The following is a 22,027-nucleotide window of genomic DNA, read 5'->3' as shown; positions in this document are numbered from 1 at the left end:
GAAAGAAAGAAAGAAAGAAAGAAAGAAAGAAAGAAAGAAAGAAAGAAAGGAAGGAAGGAAGGAAGGAAGGAAGGAAGGAAGAAACGAAAATTAAGTCTTGTTTCTTTTACTGTATTTTTAAAGACCTGACATTTGAATAGAATTCACATTTTAATATCTGTAATACTCACAAAAATAATTCTAGACAACATTCCCTAAGATTAGAATTCAGAATAAATGGAAGTAAGTTCCATATCAAATTAAAAATATATATAGAATATATCAAAGCTTGAATAATTTAATAAAGTCAAAATTAGACTCTTTCCCTCAAAAAAGAATCCCTTCTACATTTCTGTTCATCAGCCTTTTATTGGAGATTTTATTTGGTCTAGACTGACTTGTTACCATACTGTACAGTCTTCCCATTTTCATCTGTTAAAATAAAGCTTTTTCTTGAGACAACTTATTTGAAAATCATGACATCAAAATCGTTCCTGATTTCAACTATTCATTTCATCCAAGTATCTCCAATATATATCTCTATCTCTCCTCGCCTTTAATTTGATCTGCTCAATGTTCATGCCCATAAACATATACACTCATTGCCTAAACTCCTTAAGAAGGGAGTGTGTGTGTGTGTGTGTATGTGTTTGTTGCTGTGGGAAGCAAAGACAGAAGAAAAATTATTAAATTTCCTTACTATCTTACAGCCCATTGAATAGTCCTTGAAACAGAGTGAAGTTCCTCCAGGAACTCAGCTGCCTCAATGCTAATACTTTGCTAAGGGCAAAAGGCAAACTTAGCCAGGCCCCCAGGATCCTGTAAGTCTATTCAGCACACAAAAATTCCTTTGGAAACTTCCTTTATCTCTATCCCCCAAGATGCCTGCTGGCAATCATCCTCCAAGTATATGACCCACCGATATGCATCTCAAGAGTCTCATGACTGAGTTTTTCCTAAACAGTAACAAATGACCTTTTCCTAACAACAGCTAGCCCCTTCAGGATCCTGGAAACTTTGTTTCCAAAATACCTGGGAGGCTTATGCTATCCTTAACCCCCTCCCAACTTGAAAGTATATCATGGGCCACTCCTCGTGACCCCCATGCAGCTCTTTCTGCCCACTGGTCCTGTCCCCCGTACTTTAATAAAACCACCTTTTTGCACCAAAGACATCCCAAGAATTCTTTCTTGGCCATTGGCTTTGAACCCTAACGTCTTTCCTATATCATGTGTGATGAATAAAAACTTAGCCAGTGATATAGTATACATTTTATAAATTCTCATTTTTATGTATCTCAATTTCCCCACATCATAAAATTTCCTTAGAAAGGAAATAATACATATAATACATCTCATATTTTTATCCAAATGGTGTTTAGGATTTCTATAGCTAAAATGCTGGAATCTATAGCTTCCTCAAAGAAGCCCCCAGCTGCCCACTGGCTTGCAGGTTAGTGACTGACTGATACTTCCCCCTAGATTTACCCTCCTAAGCACTGACTCAACATGTCTGAAAAAGAGAGAAAAAACCTATCCGGTTAGTCCACAAACCAGCTTCCTGGTTCTAATAACTGATCCATTACCAGATAAAGTCAGATATGCAAACCCTCACTCTCTGCCTTGCACCCAGGGGACCTCAATACATATTAGCTCCCTTGTTAGGAATGTGTCAGCTCGGGCTTGTGAAACTCTGAAGGTCAACCATCTGTTACTCCCGTAACAACCTTCCTTCCTTAATCTTCCCGTTGCTATTACTCTGCTGCACATTGCACATTACTTCACAGACAGACCACCTGCCCACCGGTCTTATTCCAGCCTCTCACCTCCCTCCCACTCACATCCTATTGCAAGACTTGCCTCCTGTTAGCATCGCTTAAAACAAGACACCCACCTGCTCAAAAACTTTGATTAGTCAAGGTCTACAAGACTCAGTTCAGACAAAAACTGCCTTTGCAAGCTCACCACCTCTCCCTCTTCAGCCACCTGTCTCTTCCCTGTCCTCCAAATGAATTTTACCCTTTACTGTCTCAGGCCAGACTCACACATATTCTTTTTCTCTCCTCTTGGATCCCACAACATCACTCTCTTCAACTGGCTGAATCTCAGCCAAGCTCTAACTCAAACCTCAACTCCAGGAAGTCCGCTTCAGCCACTCCAACTAAAAGAAGTCACTCCTTCTTCTAACTCAGGGGTCTGTGAACAATGGTTGAGAGCCGAACCCCACCCACAGCACGTTTCTGCCGAGTTTTACTGGGATGCTGTCCTGTCCTCTGCTGACGTAATGCGTGAGGCTGCTCGAGTGCTGAAACAGCACAGCTGAGGAGTCGCTGCAGCCACCTGTAACTCGCAGTGCCTGAAACAGTCACTGTCTGGTAACTTACCGGAACACGTAATCCACCCCTCCCAGGTACCCCTCTTCACCACTGTGCTTCCACCACCATTCCCGGAAGTATGTACCTTACAAAGCTACTATGTGTTCCATCCATTTGGTAATTATCACTCATTATCCAGTTCTCAGGATAGTACCTGGCATATAGTAGGGAGTTAATAAATATATGTTAATGAATAAATTGGTTATTATTTTCCTTGTATGTCTTATACACCCAAATATATGGCAAGCTAACTTGAAAGGTACGCACCTAATCTTATATTTTATATTCCTCACTGTACCTAGCAAGATGTTTTTCACATAAGATTGACCCCAAAGTCAATTTTTGGTTTTATCTATATATGCCAAAGAAAACACAAATTTTAAATATCCCACTTGAAAGGAAGATCTCCTAAGTAGAGGTCACTCTTGGATGGTTCATTCCCAGATAAATATGGCTGTACTGTATGTAGCTACTACTTGATTTCTTCAAATAAAGCGCTTACCTTTGCATGATCAATACGACTGCTTAGTTCTTTGGATGCAAATCCCCCAAATATGAGACTGTGGATGGCTCCTATCCTTGCACACGCCAGCATGGTATACATCGCCTGTGGGATCATGGGCATGTAGATAACCACAGTGTCACCTTTCTTGACACCATGTTTGACCAAAACACCAGCCAGCTTAGAGACCTATAACAAAATCATTACATCAGCAAAGTGTTTTCTGTGTTATTTCACTAAACTTCCAAGTTAAGACAGTAGCACAAGAAGATGATCACCGTCTTGGTAGTGGTTTAAAGAAGCCTGAGTAACACATATTTGATGATGATGTAAGCTTAGATAGTAACAGTAATAAAAGACACCTGTATTACAATAATTGACTATAAACCAACTTACTATCATTGTGTCATATGAACTCTGTGGCTTAAATTACTTTAGTTATTCATTCAGTAACATATTTACTAAGCAACTGTGATGTACCAGACATTGGGTTCAAGTCGGGAACACAACAAAGAAAAACAAAGACACAGATATGTCCCTGTTGAGCTCTTATGCTAAAGGGGGAATCTGTCCAGTGAACAGAAAAGTAACACAATGGCAAATGTGGGCATATGTTGGGTTAACTATTGAAAAAGACAAGTATGTGTTAGGAAAGAAACCATTATCATACACTTATAAGGTGAACTGTGTTCCGATTTTAAATATCAGGTAACTGAGATTCCAATATAACAAACAGCTAACCTAGGACCAGAGAGGGAGTAAGTGATGTAGCCAGGATACCATCACAAGTCTCTCAACCTCATATGCTTTGTCCTTTCTGCTGTCTGAAGCCAATTATTTTTTCTTTATAGTTTTTTATACTAATTATCTATACAAAGTGACCTCCCTCTACATTGAGACTAAACATATAAACTTCTTTATACTTTTAGCATATGTTTTGGGGACCAAAACAGAATGTGTAAAATAGACCTAAGTGAAAGAAGTTCAAATTCTTTCATTTAAAAAATGTATATTGAGCACCAGGATATGGCAGATACATCCACAAACAAATCAAGACAAAGATCTCTGTCCTCAGAGAACTTATATTTCAGCAGAGTAAATATTTGCAATAAACGTAAGTAGAGTATGTTTTATGTTAAAAGTAGTCAGTACGGGCGGGGGGGAGTAAAACAAAGTAGAGGGATTGGGAGTGAGGGGGAGACGATTCTCAATGGGACGGCGAGGGTAGACCTCACTAAGAAAGTGGCATTTCATGGGGCGCCTGGGTGGCGCAGTCGTTAAGCATCTGCCTTCGGCTCAGGGCGTGATCCCAGCAATCTGGGATCGAGTCCCACATCAGGCTTCTCCTCTAGGAGAAGCCTGCTTCTTCCTCTCCCACTCCCCCTGCTTGTGTTCCGTCTCTCGCTGGCTGTCTCTCTCTGTCAAATAAATAAATAAATCTTTAAAAAAAAAAAAAAGAAAGAAAGTGGCATTTCAGCAAGGACATGTACACGTTAAGAATAAGTGGATATCCCTCAGGAAGCTCTTTCAGGCAGAGAGAATACCAGCACAAAGGCGTAAGGGGGATCATCTGTGATATGATGGAGTAATAGCAACGAGACCAGGGAACTAGAACAGAAAGAACAAGGGAGAAAGTGGTCAAGGGGTCGTAGATCGGGTCAGAGAGCTAACGAAAGGGCCTGTAGGGGTCCAATGGTCGATGGGAAGGTCTACAGCTTGCCCTTGGATGTGGCTGTTCAAGATAATGAACAGAGGAGCCCTGAGACAAGGAATTGGGCCACAGGGCTATTTATGGATCCTTTCATTTCATTCTGCCTCTCCTACTTTTTCAGCAAGCTCAAAGGATTTGGTATCCTGATCATTCTTCCTTTTTCTCTTTATTCACTTCTTCTGTGCAGATGAGGAAAGATGTGGTCAAAGGGCTCTGGTGAAAGATAGAAAGTAACAACTCTCTTAGTGTTTTGTTCTCCCCTATTTGCACAGTATAATTTCATGCTATTTTTTAAGAACTCAAAGCTGCCCAGCAGAAAGTTATGAGAAAGATATACCAAAGTGATATATAAATCACCAACTTAAATTCTATATGGAGCTCAAGACCAAGAAAAACACTTTAAAGTTATATCCAAACGCTCAGGGTGCAATCCCCGTAGGAAGTGGCCATGCTCTGTGATCACATTACTGGGTATCCCATTCAGGGTACAGCACTAGGAGACACCCATGAGATGAGTTTGTCCTATTTACAGCTATAACTTCAGCATCTTGTATAGTGTCTATTGTTGAATAAAAATGATCTTCATCTAAGACCCAGTCTAGCAGTAACTCAGTAACTTTATATTCCAGTCTCACTTCACAATGTTGCTGGAAGATGCCCCAAACTTTTCTGTCCTCTGAAAGAAATGATATCAATGAATTCAAGAACTTCTTTGGAAAAAAAAAGATTTCAAAATGACCAAATGTGACCCCAACGTGTATTTTAGTTGGAGTCATGTCACATCTTTTTAAAAAATGAGCCAACATATTAAAATTAGGTTTCATATACAAATCCAGATTACCAGGTTTTTCTGAAAACCTGTAAAGTCTAGCAACCCTGGGCCTCTGTTCTTGAATGGCAGCAATCAATTAACCCTGATCAGCAGCCACTACGTTGAACTCACCATTCCCTGGGGCCATTAATCACAAAGCATAAATTTTTCTTTCCATTTGAATTTAAAATATATTCTTCTACATCCTGTTTGTGTTATATGCTTACACCATAGTTCTATAACCATAAAGGTGTGATACACACTGATAATGAATTTTTTCCCCACCCATTTCTCCCATTTATATTATCTGCTTGGCTCAATCATCTGAATTGTGAACCACTTCCCTGAACACAATTAAGAAATTAGGCTGCACCAGGTCTGTATAACCACTAGATGGCGGCCGTTTGGCCTTGTTAACCTTGCTTTCTGCAGCCACTCAATGTTTTGATACTGTGCTAACCACATCACAGCTGCCATAGAGAAAAAAGGTTTACATGATCAATAGAGAAAATTTCTTTTTCAGTAGTATCCAGGGCTAACGGTCACTCCAGTAAAATTTTACACTGTAAATTGTAAATTATATACTTATATGAAATTATATATGTATGTCTACATATATGAATGAAGTTGTATGGGAAAACATTTCTGGTGAGACTTCTAATAAATAGGCATATGAAAAACAACATACTAGCTCATAGCGAGAAAAATAAATGGACATTGGTTTAATAACAAAATATGTGAGGGGCGCCTGGGTGGCTCAGTCATTAAGTGTCTGTCTTCGGCTCAGGTCATGATCCCAGGGTCCTGGGATAGAGCCCCGCATCAGGCTCTCTGCTCACGGGGAAGCCTGCTTCTCCCTCTCCCACTCTCCCTGCGTGTGTTCTCTCTCCCGCTGTGTCTCTCTCTGTCAAATAAATAAAATCTTTTTAAAAAATATGAAAATATGTGGTAATATTTCATTTAAAAATATTTCTTACTATTATTAAATCTAGAGATAGTTGTCAATATGGGAGTCCTAGAAGAGAATACTGAAGTCTTGTTTCAGACACAAATAAAATCATTTTGAAAATAAGTGTAGGCAACAGCAAACAAGAAGAGGAAAAATCTAGAAATCCCAGTCACTTGAGAGTCCATACTCAAAGAAAGTGCTATGAAACGTCAACACAAAGGGCAATTCCATTATTGCTATTTCCCAGCTCATCTTGTTTTTATTGACTTTCAGATGTAAAATTATCAAAGAGAAGGAAATTCAATACCATTTTTGTTCAGTGTTAATATTCTTATCCTACCATAGATATCTGAATGTAAATTTATCATTTCTATTGCTATCCGAAGAGAAAATAGTTAACATACATCTTGTATAATCTATAGTTTCTCAACTAAAGGAAAAATTAAATCATGTGTCATTCACCCAATCCACATTCATTTTTGCACCTTCTTAAGACTGTGTCTTATCAACAATTTAATCATTTTCTATCACTCACACACCACTAAATTGGTTTTCCGTCTGATGTAAAGGGTGGTACACATGCTATGAAATCATGGTCAGGCCACACCTCTCTGCAAGCAGGGGGGTAACTGAGCTGTTAAGGAAACCCGAAGAAATAAAATGAATGTGCATATTCATTTAGATACGACACTGTTTGCTTCTTCCCACTAGAGACTATTTGAATTAATCATTATTTTGATTAATAGCTAATTTAGGAGCATCTGGGGGCTCAGTCAGTTAAGCACCTGCCTTCAGCTGAGGTCATGATCCCAGGGTCCTGGGATCAAGCCCCAGGTTGGGTTCCCAGCTCAGTGGGGAGTCTGTGTCTCCCTCCCCTTTTTCCTCTGCCACTCCCCCTGCTTCTGCTCTCTGTCTCGCTCTCTCAAATAAATAAATAAAAACATTTAAAAAATAGCTAATTTGAAGCCATTCAAATGTATAAGTATCCTGTCGTTGATTCAGTTTATATCTGCTATGTATCTGCTATGCATACTATACTGAAGCCAAGTTTGCAGATGCAAAATAGGAAGACATGGTCCTTAAAGCAAAGAAATACAGAGTCCAGGGGAAAAGAACACAAATAAATAGTAATGACAAAATAAGAAAATGTAACCGCAGATATTTATGTTATGTGAAAAGGTTTAAATATAACACACATGCTTATTTTTGATACAAGTAAAAACTTTACATTTTAAATTTTTAAATGAAAACATACTGGTATAAATAATAAAAAAGAATTTAATAAATTTTGTATATATTCATCCTGCAAAATCTTCATTCAAAAGCAGTTTGTAGGTTAGTATAATTTCATGATCAAATGTCCACAACACAAATATTAAACATTAGGTGAAACTGACCAAAGACTATGTCCTGTAGAGTAAATTAGCACTTGCTTCACAAACAGCAAGTGTGTCCATCTAAAGAAAACCATGTTTGTATGTGAAAGATAGTGTTGGTGTCCAAATTATAGTAAAAAGATAATAATTATGGGCAATTTTAGGGCCATGTCAAAGAAAATTATATGAAAGAGAAGACAAGAGGAAGCATATTTTCAAGCTGCAATGATGTCAAATTGCACACCCTGATCTAATCAATCACAGGAAATATAACTAATTTAAAAACCAATTATAATATCTGAGGAAGCAGTCTTCTTTTCCTAAGATTCTACTTGAAAAATATTCAGGAACCTTCCCATGGTGTTCTATATAAAACACCTCGAAAGATGGGGAGCAAGCAGGGAATTTACAGGTGGCTGCTCTATAAAAGGTTGAATCAGACTTTTCTAAAACCCAGTAAGCATAGCCAGGGATCCTAGATAACGACACAAATGTGGAATAGCTTCCACAAGGCACAAAGTGATGGCACCCTTTCACTGTCCACAAGCAAACGAATGTTGCTATTATTAAGGAGATTTCAGCTACATGATGCCTATTCACTTGGACCATTTGTCATCTCTTGGTTTCCAATCTTGCCCACTACAGTTTCTTCTTCAGAGAAACCAAAGTGATGGAGCTTCCCATCATACTTTGAATAAAATATAGTCCTGGGGGGCCTGGGTGGCTCAGTTGGTAAGGGTCTGCCTTCAGCTCAGGTCATGATCTCGAGGTCCTGGGATGGAGCCCCATGTTGGGCTCCCTGCTCAGCGGGGGAGTCTGCCTCTCCCTTTCCCTCTGCCCCTCCTCACTATTCATGCTCTCTCTTGCTCTCTCTCTCAAATAAATAAATAAATCTTTAAGAAAATATATAGTCTTTACAATGGCACACAAGGGCCTACAGGATCTGACTCACGGATACTCCCCAACCTCACCTTCTTCCACTTTCTTCACTGCTGGCCTCCTGGCGCCCCCTGATGGGCCAAGTTTGTTCTTGTTCCAGGGCCTCTGCCTGACCTGATTTTCACTCAATCAGGTATGTGGTTCTCTCCCAGTCTCTATTTGGGTCTGTGTCACTGAGTCATCTCCTTGGTGACAAGTAGTTTTCTCTGACAAACATATCTAAAATGGCAGCCCAAGTCACTCTGTAGTGTCATATTTTTCTTCACTTATATTGTATAACTTTTCATTTATGTTGTATTATGTTTTTATTCCGAATGTATCATTTTCCTAATTAGAATGCCATTTCTGTATGAGGAAAGATGGTATCACTTACTACTGTAGTCTATGATGACCACAGTAGTGCCAAATATCAGGTGTTCCAAAAGTATGTTTTAATAAATAAATAAATTGACTCTATCATTATTCTAGTCCAGAAAAATGAATTCAAAGCAGATGGTCTATTGATGTTGTCTAATTAACTTTCTAAAAGGTCGGAGGTTAGCCACCCTGAAAATAAGACAAATCATCTACTAAGAACCTATCAATGGATGATAAAAAATAAATTAATTAAGCAAATGTCAGAATCAAAGCCATGGACCAGAATTTCAGGTTTCCAAGAAAACCAAGTAAGATAAATGTTTTAAGCAGAGTTTTAGGTGAGTCAGGATATAACCTTCACAGTCAGGCAGCAAACAAAAACAAGATTTTCACTGCATTAAAAAATAAAAATTCCCTGTGGGGCCCCTGGGTGGCGCAGTCAATTCAGTGTCCGACTCTTGGTTTCCGGTCAGGTGGTGATCTCTGGGTCCTACACCCCCTGTCAGGCTCCGCGGTTCAGCACAGAGTCTGCTTCAGATTCTCTCTCCCTCTCCTTCTGTCCCTCCTGCTTATGCTCTCTCTCTCTCTCCCTCTTTCTCTCAAATAAATAAAAATAATAAAAATTTTAAAAAATTAAAAAGATGTAAAAAAGTAAAAAATAAATAAATAAATAAAAATCCCCAATGTAAAAAGAAAAGCACAACGTAGAGCAGACAAGTGATATTTTTGGAAATAATTATTTCTCTCAGACAAGGATTAGATTTTTCTTTACTTTTTAACGGATGAGTAACTGTTCTTTTTCATGAACGCATTCAGTATATAATATGAGCTTATGCTACAAGGCCTGTATTAGACGCTATGTTGGGAAAAAAACAAATACATAAATAAAATATTACCCTTATCCTCAAGGAATATTACTCTGGTCAAGAAATACACTAATAAGTAGATACACTAATAAGTAATGTAAAAAGCAAAAACAAACTCGTGTATGGAGAAAGTGTCCTAGACTTCAAATCATGGAGAAATAGCTTCTGGCACAGAGGGAAGTGAAAAGAAGTGAGTTTCCACTTCAAACAATCTCAAAAAATCTGGCTGAGAAAATTCAAGAGGATTGGTTGTCTTGTTGTTATTTTGAGTTGATGCTCAGACACTTTTATTTTGAATGCATGACTCTACACACGAGGAAAAGGAAGCTAGGAAATATTAAAATGTTGCCTTCTCGTTTAATTTATCCCTTCCTACAGTATCTATTAAACTGGTCTAATATTTTCTTTACATGGCATATTCTCGGAATCTAATCTAACTTACAATTTACTCAGTTGAGAGGTTATTCAAAACAGAGTTTTAGCCACAATTTCGGTAAGAATTTAAATCAGTCGTTGGTGCCTACTCATCTACGATTTCAAATGAAATACAAATGTGTCTGCTAAAACATATTGTACAACATGGCATTATACAAAAGAGTTCCCAAAAATAATAAGGCTTATGGGGAAATAAGGTTGAGCTAGGACTCAAAAATCAACATAACTGGAGCTCTTTAACATTAGTAAAAATACTATGACAGCCTCATGTTCCATAGATCAGTTACAGGCTTGAACAGTGGGACTCATGCTTCCTGTTCTAAGATATTCCACAGCATTCGCTTCCCCACTTCCTTACAAGAAGGACTAGTCAAAACAGCAGGGTAGATTATGTAGCAGGATCATTAATTATTTTTAAAATGGGAGAGTATCTTCTTAGCTTTAGATTCTTAAAACCACTTAACTCATCAACACTAGCACTAAAGAATCTTCATCATTTTGTTTAGGTTTTCAGATATAGATAAGGTGTTCTCTTTTAATTGTGAGACAGTCACTCCCCGACTTGCTAACAAGGTAACAATCCAACAGGAAAATGAATGGCCAAAAGACTGAATGGGCACTTTAGAAAAGTGGAACGAATGGCCAATAAGCACAGGAAAAAGGAGCTCAATTTCAGGAGTCATTAGAGAAGCGTAAATTAAAACCACAATGCAATATCTCCACACATTCACCAGAAAGGCCCAAATTAAAAAACACTTGGACTTCTCAGGACCACCTGTTGACAACTGGCATTCTCGTGCACTGCGAGTGGGAATGCAAATCAGTACAACCAGTTTGGAAAACTAGTAAATGAAAGAATCTCATACACAAAAAGTTGGATAAAAAAGCCAGATGTAGATGGGTACATTCTATTATTCAATTTACACAAAGTTCAAAAGCAAGTAATTGTCATCACGGATGGTGTGTAGATGTCTGAACAATAATCCCATAAAGGCTGAACAAGAAATAACTAAAATGAAGCAATAATACATGCTTCTGGGGGCTGGGATGTTCTGTCTCCTGATCTGGTTATGTGGGTGTGTTCTGTTTGTGAAAAATCTAACAAGCTTTATACTTATGCTCTGTGTACTAATCTGAATGTATATGACATTTCATTCTAAGTTTAAAAAATGCCACTCTAAGAAAAAAACCAACACAAAGCACTATAAATTCAATCTCATACTGGCATCATTCACCTACTCGCCGAGCACGGAGGAGGTAATTCACCTGACAGAGATATACCTTTAGCAGAGCTGACTGTAGTACAAGTGAAGTTTGTATTGCTTACTTAAGAAGTTTAAAGAAAGAAAACTAAGCATATGCCCTGTTGTATCCCTTCTCCTCAACAAGGCGACCACTGGCAGCGCTGAATTTCTGCATGTCCTGGTTTTTGCGTGTTAGGTTCTTGCTTAAAGAAATGCTGATGATGTGACAGACAAAGAAATATCAGATTCTCTTACCCTGAAATACATCTGAGAAGATGGCATTCATACTTTGAAAAGAGCATCCTAAAGGGCAAAGTTGGAGGAAAGACTTCTCCTGGGACATGGCCCTTGACTTCAGAGTAATTTTATCTTTCAAATTATTCAACCTTCATAATTACAATCACCAACATAATTATAATTCAAAGAATTACCTTCAGTGGAAGTAACAGACACTTTCATTTTGTAAACTAGGAAAATTTAGCACACACTGGTTTCATCAATTTTCAGTGTGTACATACATTTGTGAAAATTTCTCAAATGCCTTTTAGTGGTCACATTTTTATTTAGCAAATAAATAAATAAGAATTCACAATTGGGGGTGCCAGGGTGGCTCAGTCAGTTAGCCTTCGGCTCAGGTCATGATCTCAGGGTCCTGGGATCTAGTCCCGCATCGGGCTCCCTGCTCAGTGGGGAGCCTGCTTCTCCCTCTTCCCCCTGCTCATGCCCTCTCTTGTCCTATTTCTCCCTCTCAAATAAATAAATAAAACCTTTAAAAAAAATAAAAATAAAACAAATTTTAAAAATCACAATTGTTTGAATACCAAAAAAAGCAAACTTACCACACACAAATGGAGGTAAACTCAAAATGAAATTAGAGATAGAGAAAATAAATTTAAAATAGGAACTTCTAAAAATGATGAATACTGTATATAATGTATACATCCAAATACAAACATAAACTCACACACCCCCCTTTATTTCACTGAGGTCTGACATAACCACGAACTTGAAAAGAGCTACCAAGAGGAGGACACAATGAACACACACATTTTTCCTAGAATGCAGATCTGAGTTGTAAGTGTGGAAAATTCATGGAGGAAATATTCATCTTGAACTTCCAAGACAAATGTAAATAAGCTACAATTCTTCACAGACAGTAAGAGGTCAGAATTTACTTAGAAAGAAGCTCATGTTATATTAGTGATATAATTCAAAGATAAGAAGTTCCCACAATAAAGGAAGCTAGAGTCATTTAGAAATTTCAAATCATATTTCCTTCATTCATTCCTTCATCATTCAACACATGTTCACTATGTACCAGTCCCTGCTCTGTGAACAGAGCAAAAGCCCCTTCCCTCAAGGAAAGTACATTCTAGAAGAAGAAACAACACAAAAGAAGATAGCTAAGTAAAATAAATCAATGGTACTGAGTAATAAATGGCAAAATTAAAAAGAAAGCAGAAAGAGAGGTCTGAAATGGTGTGGACATGGGAACATTTGTATTTAATATGGCCAGGGAAAATCTCATCCAGCTACCATGGAAAATAACATCCAGGTACCATGAACCATAAGATATCTGGAAGAAACACTGTCTCAAGCAGAAGGCAGGTAAGTCCAAAGGCTCTAAGTTGGGAGTGGAGCAAGCTGGAAGTTAACTTCAGGAGGCAGTGGGGCTGGGTGTGCAATGCAGTGGGGCTGGGTGTGCAATGCAGTGGGGCTGGGTGTGTGGTGCAGTGGGGCAGGGTGTGCGGTGCAGTGGGGCTGGGGTGTGCAATGCAGTGGGCAGGGTGTGCGGTGCAGTGGGGCTGGAGTATATGGTGCAGTGGGGCTGGGGTGTGCGGTGTAGTACAGTGGGACTGGGGAGTAAGTCACAGAAACTGATCATGCAGAACCACAGGTCACAGGGAGGAGTGGCTTTTGTTTTTTCTTTCCATGCTCCTAGGATAAAGTACAAATCTGTCATGTGGCACTCAGAGTTCTCGGAGTCTGGTTCACCAGAGCCCTATCTCCCTAACCACTTGTGCTTGTACTTTATGCCAAAGCCACCGCAGAGGCACGAGGTTCTCCCTGCCCTGAATATCTCTGTATGCGCTATTCCTTGTGTCTGCAGGACTCTCCTTCCCACGACTTCCCTTCCCACTTCTGGTCGTTGGGGCTAATTTTAGGCATTGACTCTTGCAGAAAGCCTTTCTATGCTGTATTAACAGTTGGCTGAGCTGCATGCCTTCCCATGTGTTTCTACAGAACATAATACTACCGTCTAACATAACCTTTATTAGATTTACAAAGGGTTCTTAGCTCCTTAAAATTAGGGAATGGGTGCATTTACCTCGTATCCCTTGTTCCCAACAGGGTTTGGCATACAAAACAAACATTTGTTGAATGAATGAACAACGGATCTTGAACCAGGCTCGAATCTCTGTCCAAAAAATCTTAATAAAGGCTTGCGTAAATTATCAGATCTACATAAAAGGTGACAGTTTTGGAAAAGCTCACCTTCTGAATCATTCTGTAAAATCTTCAGATCCTTCATGTCACTGAAACAATTTAGCCTAAAACGTGTCTGTCCCCTAATTAAATAAGAAATGCTAACTAACTTAATCAAGTTTTACTTGGCCAGAAACTCTCAGTAGAAATGAGACAGGGGAGATTAAAACAAGTAAAGTACAAAGCCACTTCTCTTTGTTTGTTCTCAATGGCATTACCATTAAATCTTTCTTTCTCTGTCTTCTCTACTTAATAAAATAAAGGCCACAGGGAACCAGGAGCAGGTAATCAAAGTGGAGCACAATGCCTCCCTCTTTCCTAACACTTCTTCCTTTAGTACTTTAGAGAAGAAAAGCCTGGGGAATCAGAAGCTGTCAGCAGGTGAGAGAAACAGGCCTTTTAAGTACTTTGATGTCAGGCTAAACTGAAACCAATGAACCAGTACAAACCTCAAAAGGGTCTAAGAAGTCTAGACTCAATATTAGAAAATCAAGATGAGTTAGCAGAAATGCTTCTAAGCAAAATGTGTATGCGTTTATCATACATACTTACGCAACTGATTTAAAAAAAAAAAACAGCAAAACTCTCCTTAGTTTGTTTCTCTAAAGCTTTCTCTTTGGCTCTGATGATTATGTGTCAAATTCAATATTGGTATAGATAGTATTTGGAAATATATAAGTAAGCTTTCTAATCTGTATGCTACTTAAGATTCACCCATGTATTGGGCCTTAATATTAATAAAATGAAACAGTGACAATATGCCCAAATCATAGGAGTAAGTTTTAAATCATAGACAAACCCTCATCTAAAAGCCAAAAATGCAAACCTAAAATAAAACACAGGGTACAGCAGGTTATCGGGAAATTTACATTATCTCCTATAATAAAACGCGGCCTCAGATGAATAACAGGGTCATTTGCTAATGGAGTTCTTTCTCTCCTCAGCCCCAGTGTGAGCTCTGTTTCTGTATAATTTATTCTGAAAATAGAGTTCACACTCACAGACCAATACAAAGTACCCAACAGCGTAATGGTGGCATTATTTTGTTTTGTTCTGTCTGGGGCTGCCTAACATTTGAACTCCCTTCTTATTGGATTGGAATTCCTCCAGTGTGTGTCCTAGAGGGGGCCAGGGCCCCAATTCCTACTATGAAATCAAAAGAAGAGAAGACATTTCTTCCTCCACTGCCTGGTACTTTAGGCATGTAACCTAAAACTGGCCAACTAGGTATCCCTACTCTGTCAGTCTAGGGGGTTAACTCAAGTCAGCAAGTCTAGTTACTAGACAATTTGTGGGGTCTCCTTAAATTTTTACCTCTGCCTCTTCTCCCTTGGGGTGTGTCATTTTTCTGAACCAGGTTTTTCAGTCTTCCCTTTTCATGAATTCCTCTTATGTTTAAATCAGCCAAACCTGGCATTCACTGATACAACCAGGCTGATAGCCAGCTTGAGCAAAACTGGCTTTAAGTTCTCTCTTATTGCTTGCAACAACTCAGGACTGAGACATTGGAATGTCCCAGTTGCCTTTCTTTGAAATCTGTTAGAAGTCTAAACCGGAACATTGTTGATGCAAAAGGATATAATTTCAGGGAGTCAAGGAAAGTTGACCAACTTTTCTAAAAATCAAGTAGAAACCCTAAGTAGGTTAAAAAAGCAAAAGAAGAGAATGTGCTTTCAAAAGCCTTAATTTAAAAGCAAATGCTTCCAAACCCTAGTATAACCAACTCTGTTCCACCATTAAACCTTTCTCAACTAGTTCTCAACTAGTAACCATTTTGCCACCCAGGAGACATTCAGCAACGTTTGGAGACATTTTCGGTCATCACAACTGCGGGAGGTGTGCTACTGCATTTAATGGGTAAAGACCAGGAACTCTGCTAAGCATCCTACAGTGTACATAACAGTCCCCATAACAAAGAATCCTCTGGCTAAAATGTCAATAGTGTCGGGGTGCCTGGATGGCTCAGTCAACTAAGCGTCCAACTCTTGATTTTGGCTCAGGTCATGATTTCAGGGTCATGAGATCGAGCCCCATGTTGGACTCCGTGCTCAGTGGGGAGTCTGCTTCTCTCCCTCTCCCTTTGCCCCTCCCCCCACACTCTCTAAAATTAATTAATTAAAATAAATAAATAAATAAAATGTCAATAGCAACAAAGTAGAAACCCTTCCCTACACTTTTATCTTCCTTTAAACCATATGTAAATAAATGCCCCCCTAGAGCTAGAATATGTGTTCCACAGTCTGCAATACCCAAACACTTTTATAATTACTTCCGAAACCTCATTTCTACCCTAATGTTAAAAATAAAAATCTCATAATTCATCTGTCAACATTGTGATTCACCCAAGAACTACACAGATGGGAAAGAACAAACAAACAAGAAAAAAGAGCAAATAAGGAAAAGGCACAGTATGTAAAAAAGACCTGTAAAGGGCGAGGAGGGCTGGACAGCATGACTGGAAAACCAAGGTGAAGAACAGTTGTGTGCATGGCCAAGAAGGTCTGGAAATGAAGCTTGGGGAAATGCTTCATTCCAAATGGCTTCTACATCCCAGAGGTCCAGATTTTACTCTCTAAGTAATAGCAATTTCTAAGGAAAAGTTTTTAACTAGTTGTTTCTTAAGGAGGAAACTGGTGTCACATTAGGTGGTGATCTAACAGGAGGGGAGGCTGGTAGCAGGGAAGCTGGGAGGTTGCCTCGCTACTCCGAGAGCTGAAAAATAGCTGAACTAATGTGATGGCAACGCAGGTGGAAGCAAAGGCCAGGAGAGGACTTACACGTATTCTTAGAGGCTTGCTAAGCTCTCCCTGTAAAGGCAGCCTCTTCCAGTACTGTAACATATAAAGGCTAAAGGCTATCTGAATGAGTTAACATACCTCTAGTTTTTCCAATGTGCATCAAAAGGAATGTAGGTCAATGAATTAAGCGAAGTAAAGGTTACACAATGTAAATGCAGATTATTTAAGTAATTTCTATATGATTTCCAAATAACACATACAAAACATTTATGATATTACCTGCTCCAGAACCTCTTTGTAGGTGATAGCTGCTTTAGTATCTGTAACAGGACTGTCGTAGATGATAGCAATCTTATCTCCTTGACCATTTTCAATATGACGATCAATGGCATTGTAACAGATGTTAAGCATTCCTTCCACAAACCTGAAAAATTGGAAGTTAAGGGTTAATAATTCTTTCCAAAATATATTGTTGCTTAACTAGTTTCTATATTTCTAGTCTGGCATCACTGACCTTAAAATAGTGTTTCCCCATGCGTGCTATGCCAGGTAATGATGTCTACAAAGGAGATAGGATGGTACAGAAGGGACATTTTTTTTTTAAAGATTTTATTTATTTACTTGAAAGAGAAAAAGTGCACAAGCACAAGTTGGGGGAAGGGTGAAGGGAGAAATAGACTCTACACTGAGCAGAAAGCCAGACGTGGGGCTCGATCCCAGGACGCTGGGATCATGACCTGAGCCGAAGGCAGCCCCTTCATTGACTGAGCCACCCACACATCCCCAGAAGGGACATCTTTATTTTAATAAATATGTATTTATTTTGATGTGCACTAGAAAAAGATATACCTCACACTTCAAGGGGATAACTTTGTGGGTTTTATTGCTTAGGACCAAACTAAGTATAGAGCACCAAAATAATCTAGGTTACATGGATGAAATGACTTGTATATAAGAGCAGAGCAGGCCAAGCAAACATTAGGCTGAGAGGACAAATGGTAGATGTGTGACTGAGTTTAGGTATCTGCTATAAAAAGACAAACTTACTGGAAAATTCAATTCTTCTTTAAAAGAGCTAGATACATATTTATTTTTGCTTCAATTAAGTGCAATGCCTCCAGTTGCACAAAGAATAGATAAGCTCTATTCTGCATCTTTGAGGTGTTTCATAATTTAAATAAAGAATGGACATGCATATAAAATTTTCATTAATTTTTTCAAAGACCTTTGCAATTTAGTGCTTTTCATCTCCTAATTGATCAATGCTTCCCTGTGAAAATATGGACATCGTGTAGATAGATGGAGATACTTCTTAAGGAACTAGATCTCATTTTCCCAAAAGAAGAAGCTTTGCATTTGCCACTTGTTTGGGAGGAGGGGATTAGAATAAAGTATTCAAATACAGCAGTGGTCTACTTGTCCCAATGTCAGACTAGCAAATATTCTAACAATGCAAAATAACAAGAAAAAAAAAAAAACATTGATGCAAGAAGACAAAGTCTTGTCAGATAGCAGAGGATCACCATCAGGTGCTCACTCAAAAAGCCCTGTGTGAAATGAGGCAGTGAATTAAAAGCAGCTAGAGATTAGTGGCAGCATTAAGAAATTACACATAGAGAACTCAGCAGGAGGAGGGATCACTTAACCAGGGTCAAATGACCCTACACACTTCAATAATCAGAATATGACAACCTGACGGCACAGCACAAGAAGTTATTCATGTAAAGATTCTTAATCGCCAAGTGTGATAGATTCAATGTTTGTTCAAAAATAGTCTCTTCCCCTTGCCCCCACCTCCATGAGCAGAGAATATGCCCCTTGCTGTGGGCTCATCCGCGGAGCACGCTTTGCTGAATCAGCAGATATGATTCCAATAGAGGCCCGAAAGCTCTTCTACTTCCTCTAGAAGAGCTTCCAGGTACCCCAGCTGCCTCCTCAGCCTCCTACCCAAAGCAGATATTTAGAGCCCAAAAAGGAAGCAGGGAACCCAACCCAGTCAGATGTATGTCTTGGAGCCATGTTTCCAGTCATGGCCATCCTTGATCATCTGACCACATGACGACCTAGAGATCCATGGAAATAACTGCTGAATAGGTTAGGATTTGGACATTTTTAGGGTTGCGGGATATGCAGCATAACTGTGGCCATAATCGGCTAATATGCCCAGAAAAAAAGGTAGTTTGCTCAACATTTTGTGGCAGAAATAAAGAAAGATATTTTATAGGCTTTTCCCGCAAAACATTTATTTATATATATTTTTTTGGTTTCGCTTTCTGTTTCTCAAACAGAGTAGGAATATTGGCTTGCTGGAACACTTTATCGATGTTGTCCTTGTTCTCTTTCTTTTTATATACAACTTCTACTCTACCACACTTTGTGCCCAATAATTAATTATGCTCATGACAGTGTACAAAAACGGGGCCCCCTCAATACCAAAACATGAAGAATTCACTTTATCATTTGCCGACTGTTCTCCTACTTCTTTACTTATTCCTTCTCAATATCTTTCATTGAAGCTTCTTCCTCTGTCAAATCTTTGACCAAGATTCCTAAAGTTCCATATCCATCCCTTGGCTCACTCTGCATACACTCCCTGGGTAATCTTTATACTCATATGGCTTCAACTTCCAGCTTTAGCTCCAGCCCTGACCTCCTTTCTGAGCTCTGGACCCTTATAGCCAACAGTTTGCTGGACATTGAAGGGTTCCAGAATAAGCCTCCCTAAAACATGCCACTTTGACATGTGGGTTATTTTGAGCAGAAGATAATCAAGGCCCAAAAGACTCAGGAAGACCTTTAACTTCCTCCCCTTACATGCTTCTAAGAATTTAGTTAGAAGGCTGGTCCAGGAAAAGATTTATCACCAAAGATAACTACAGAGAGTATGGGCTAGGCATGGTAGGCTGTGGAGGAAGGGCATGGCAGGGCTTATTTGTTCAAATTCCTCTCTGTGTTCCATGGTGTCTCCAAACAAGATTTGCTCTTTTCATCTTCCCATGAATTGTCTTCCTTCCTTTTGAAGCTCTAGGCCCCCCACCCCCTTCACCTTAGCTCAGGATGGCATATAAGCCTCAACAGTCTGTCTTCGAATCTCTGATGTCTGTGTGAGGCTCCCATATATTTGAAATCAGTTTTTCTCCTGTTAATTTCCCGTTATGTCAATTTAATTAATAGATCAGCCAAAAGAACCTAGAAGGATAGAGTAAAAAAATTTTCCTCCCCAACAACACCTCTATTTGTAAAGAATAACATGTCCAAAACTATAGTCATTTTCACCACACCTCAACCCATTGCCCCACCCCAAATGCAAACCCTCCCCTGCTCCTGTTTTCCATATTTCAAGGAATAACTTTGCACCCAAGGACCTGAATTAGAAACTCCAGAGTCAGATTTGATCCCTCATTCTCTACATTCAATCGGACATATGTAACATCACATTAATCTCTGTAAATGTTCAGTTCTCTCACTGATAACCTGGGTTAGAATTACTGCCTCCTAATTAATCTCTCTGCCTCGGGCCTTAGCCCATCCTCTCAAGTCATCTCCCTATGCTATTAGAATGTGTTTCCTCAATAAGTCAGACTGAGAAAGACAAATTCCACATGATTTCAGTCTTATGTGGAATCTAAAAAAACAAAACAAATGAATAAACAAACAAAAAGGAGTCAGACCTATAAATACAGAGAACAAACTGATTGTTGCCAGAGGGAAGGAGGTGGAGGGGATGGGTGAAGGTAAATAGGAGATACAGGCTTCCAGGTATGTAATGAATAGGTCATGGAGATGAAAGGCACAGCATAGGGAATATAGTTAATGATATTATAAATGGCATTTTACAGTAACAGATGGTAGCTACGCTTGCGGTGAGCACAGCATAATACAGAGAAAAGTTCAATCACTATGTTGTACACCTGAAACTAATGTAACAGCATGTGTCAACTATACTCAAAATTTTTTTTTAAGTTTTTAAAGAATGTTTTTCCTCAATGTAAATGTTGTCATACCAAATAGTGCTCAAAGTTATTTAATACTGTTCCTTGAAGTTCAGAATAAAAACTATGTATCTTCTGATGGCATGCAAAACCCATTCATCTCGGCTTTATTTCTCCCCATCCAACTTCCCACATTCCAGCTTCAATGAATTACAAAATTTGTAATTCCTGAATCCAGTCAGCTTCTCTTTCTGTAGCTCTCCTTTACCTTTACCACCACCCTCCCCCAAGCAGTTCCACATCCACATCTTTACCACAGAACTTATCACATTGCATTGACAAATGGTCTACTTACTTATGTTTCCTTCATTTAACTGTAATCTACCTTATAGCAGACACAATGCCATATTCTTCTTACAGTCCTAGGATCTACTACAGCAGTTCTCATATTAGGCATTCAATATATATTTGATAAATGAATGAATAAAAATACTAGTAAATGTTCAAGAAACACTAGATTTAGGATCCAGGTAGAGTAGCGAGGGTACTTTTTACTATCTCATTTTGAAGTTGAGAGAACAGAGACTTAACAAGAAAAATTCCCAGGATATTTGGCAAAAAATTGGATAATGCCATACCTGAAACCCAAGTCTTTAGACATCTAGACACACATCAGTATTAACATCATCTTAATTAATTCATTTATAAATAACTTATTTTCTCTCCTCAAGTTCACTGATTCTTTCCTCTGTGGTGTCCATTCTGCTGTTGAGCCAATTCAGCAACTTTTTATTTTGGTAACTGCATTTTTCAGTTCTAAAATTTCCACTTGGTTTTTCTTTATATCTTGGGTTTCTTTGCTGAAGCTTTCTATTTCTTTATTGTGACTTAAAAAAATTTTTTTGAGTATGTTTATAATTGTCTGTTGAAGCAGTTTTTTTTTGATGGCTGCGTTAAAATCCTCATCAGATAGTTCCAATCTCTCTGTCATCTCAGTGATAGCATCTATTGATTGTTTTTCTCACTCATGTTAAGATTTTCCTGGTTTTGGGAATGACAAGTGATTTGCGATTGTATCCTGGACATTGTGGATATTTTATTATGAAACTCTGGAGCTTATTTAAAGATCCTATTTAAATTCCAGACCTCCTCTAACACTGTGTCAGTGGAGGAGAGGAATACATCATTACTACCAGGTACAGGTGTTAGTCCCAGTTCCCCTAATGGCCTCCTCTGACACTGGCGGGTGTGAGGGGTATCTCATTACTGCTGGATTAGGGTGAAAGTTCAGGATCCCACTAGGCTTCCATCACACACTATCCTGGCT

General features: G+C 38.8%; 1 protein-coding gene across 1 annotated transcript in view; it reads right to left on the bottom strand.

Annotated features, from left to right (window-relative positions):
- The window catches only part of ACSS3 (acyl-CoA synthetase short chain family member 3), a 149,047-nt gene that overhangs the window by 97,418 nt on the left and 29,602 nt on the right, over positions 1-22,027 (bottom strand). The window contains exons 2-3 of the mRNA XM_008710354.2: positions 17,048-17,192; positions 2,856-3,044 (exon numbers count right to left, since the gene is read on the bottom strand). Of these exons, the coding sequence (XP_008708576.2) occupies positions 2,856-3,044; positions 17,048-17,192 (334 nt within the window). The remainder of the gene's footprint in view (positions 1-2,855; positions 3,045-17,047; positions 17,193-22,027) is intronic.

This window comes from Ursus maritimus, unplaced genomic scaffold, assembly GCF_017311325.1.
Source record: "Ursus maritimus isolate PB19 unplaced genomic scaffold, ASM1731132v1 scaffold_21, whole genome shotgun sequence".
Lineage (NCBI taxonomy): Eukaryota > Metazoa > Chordata > Mammalia > Carnivora > Ursidae > Ursus > Ursus maritimus.
The sequence above is the reverse complement of the archived record's forward strand: the minus strand, read 5'-3'. Positions and strand labels throughout refer to the sequence as shown.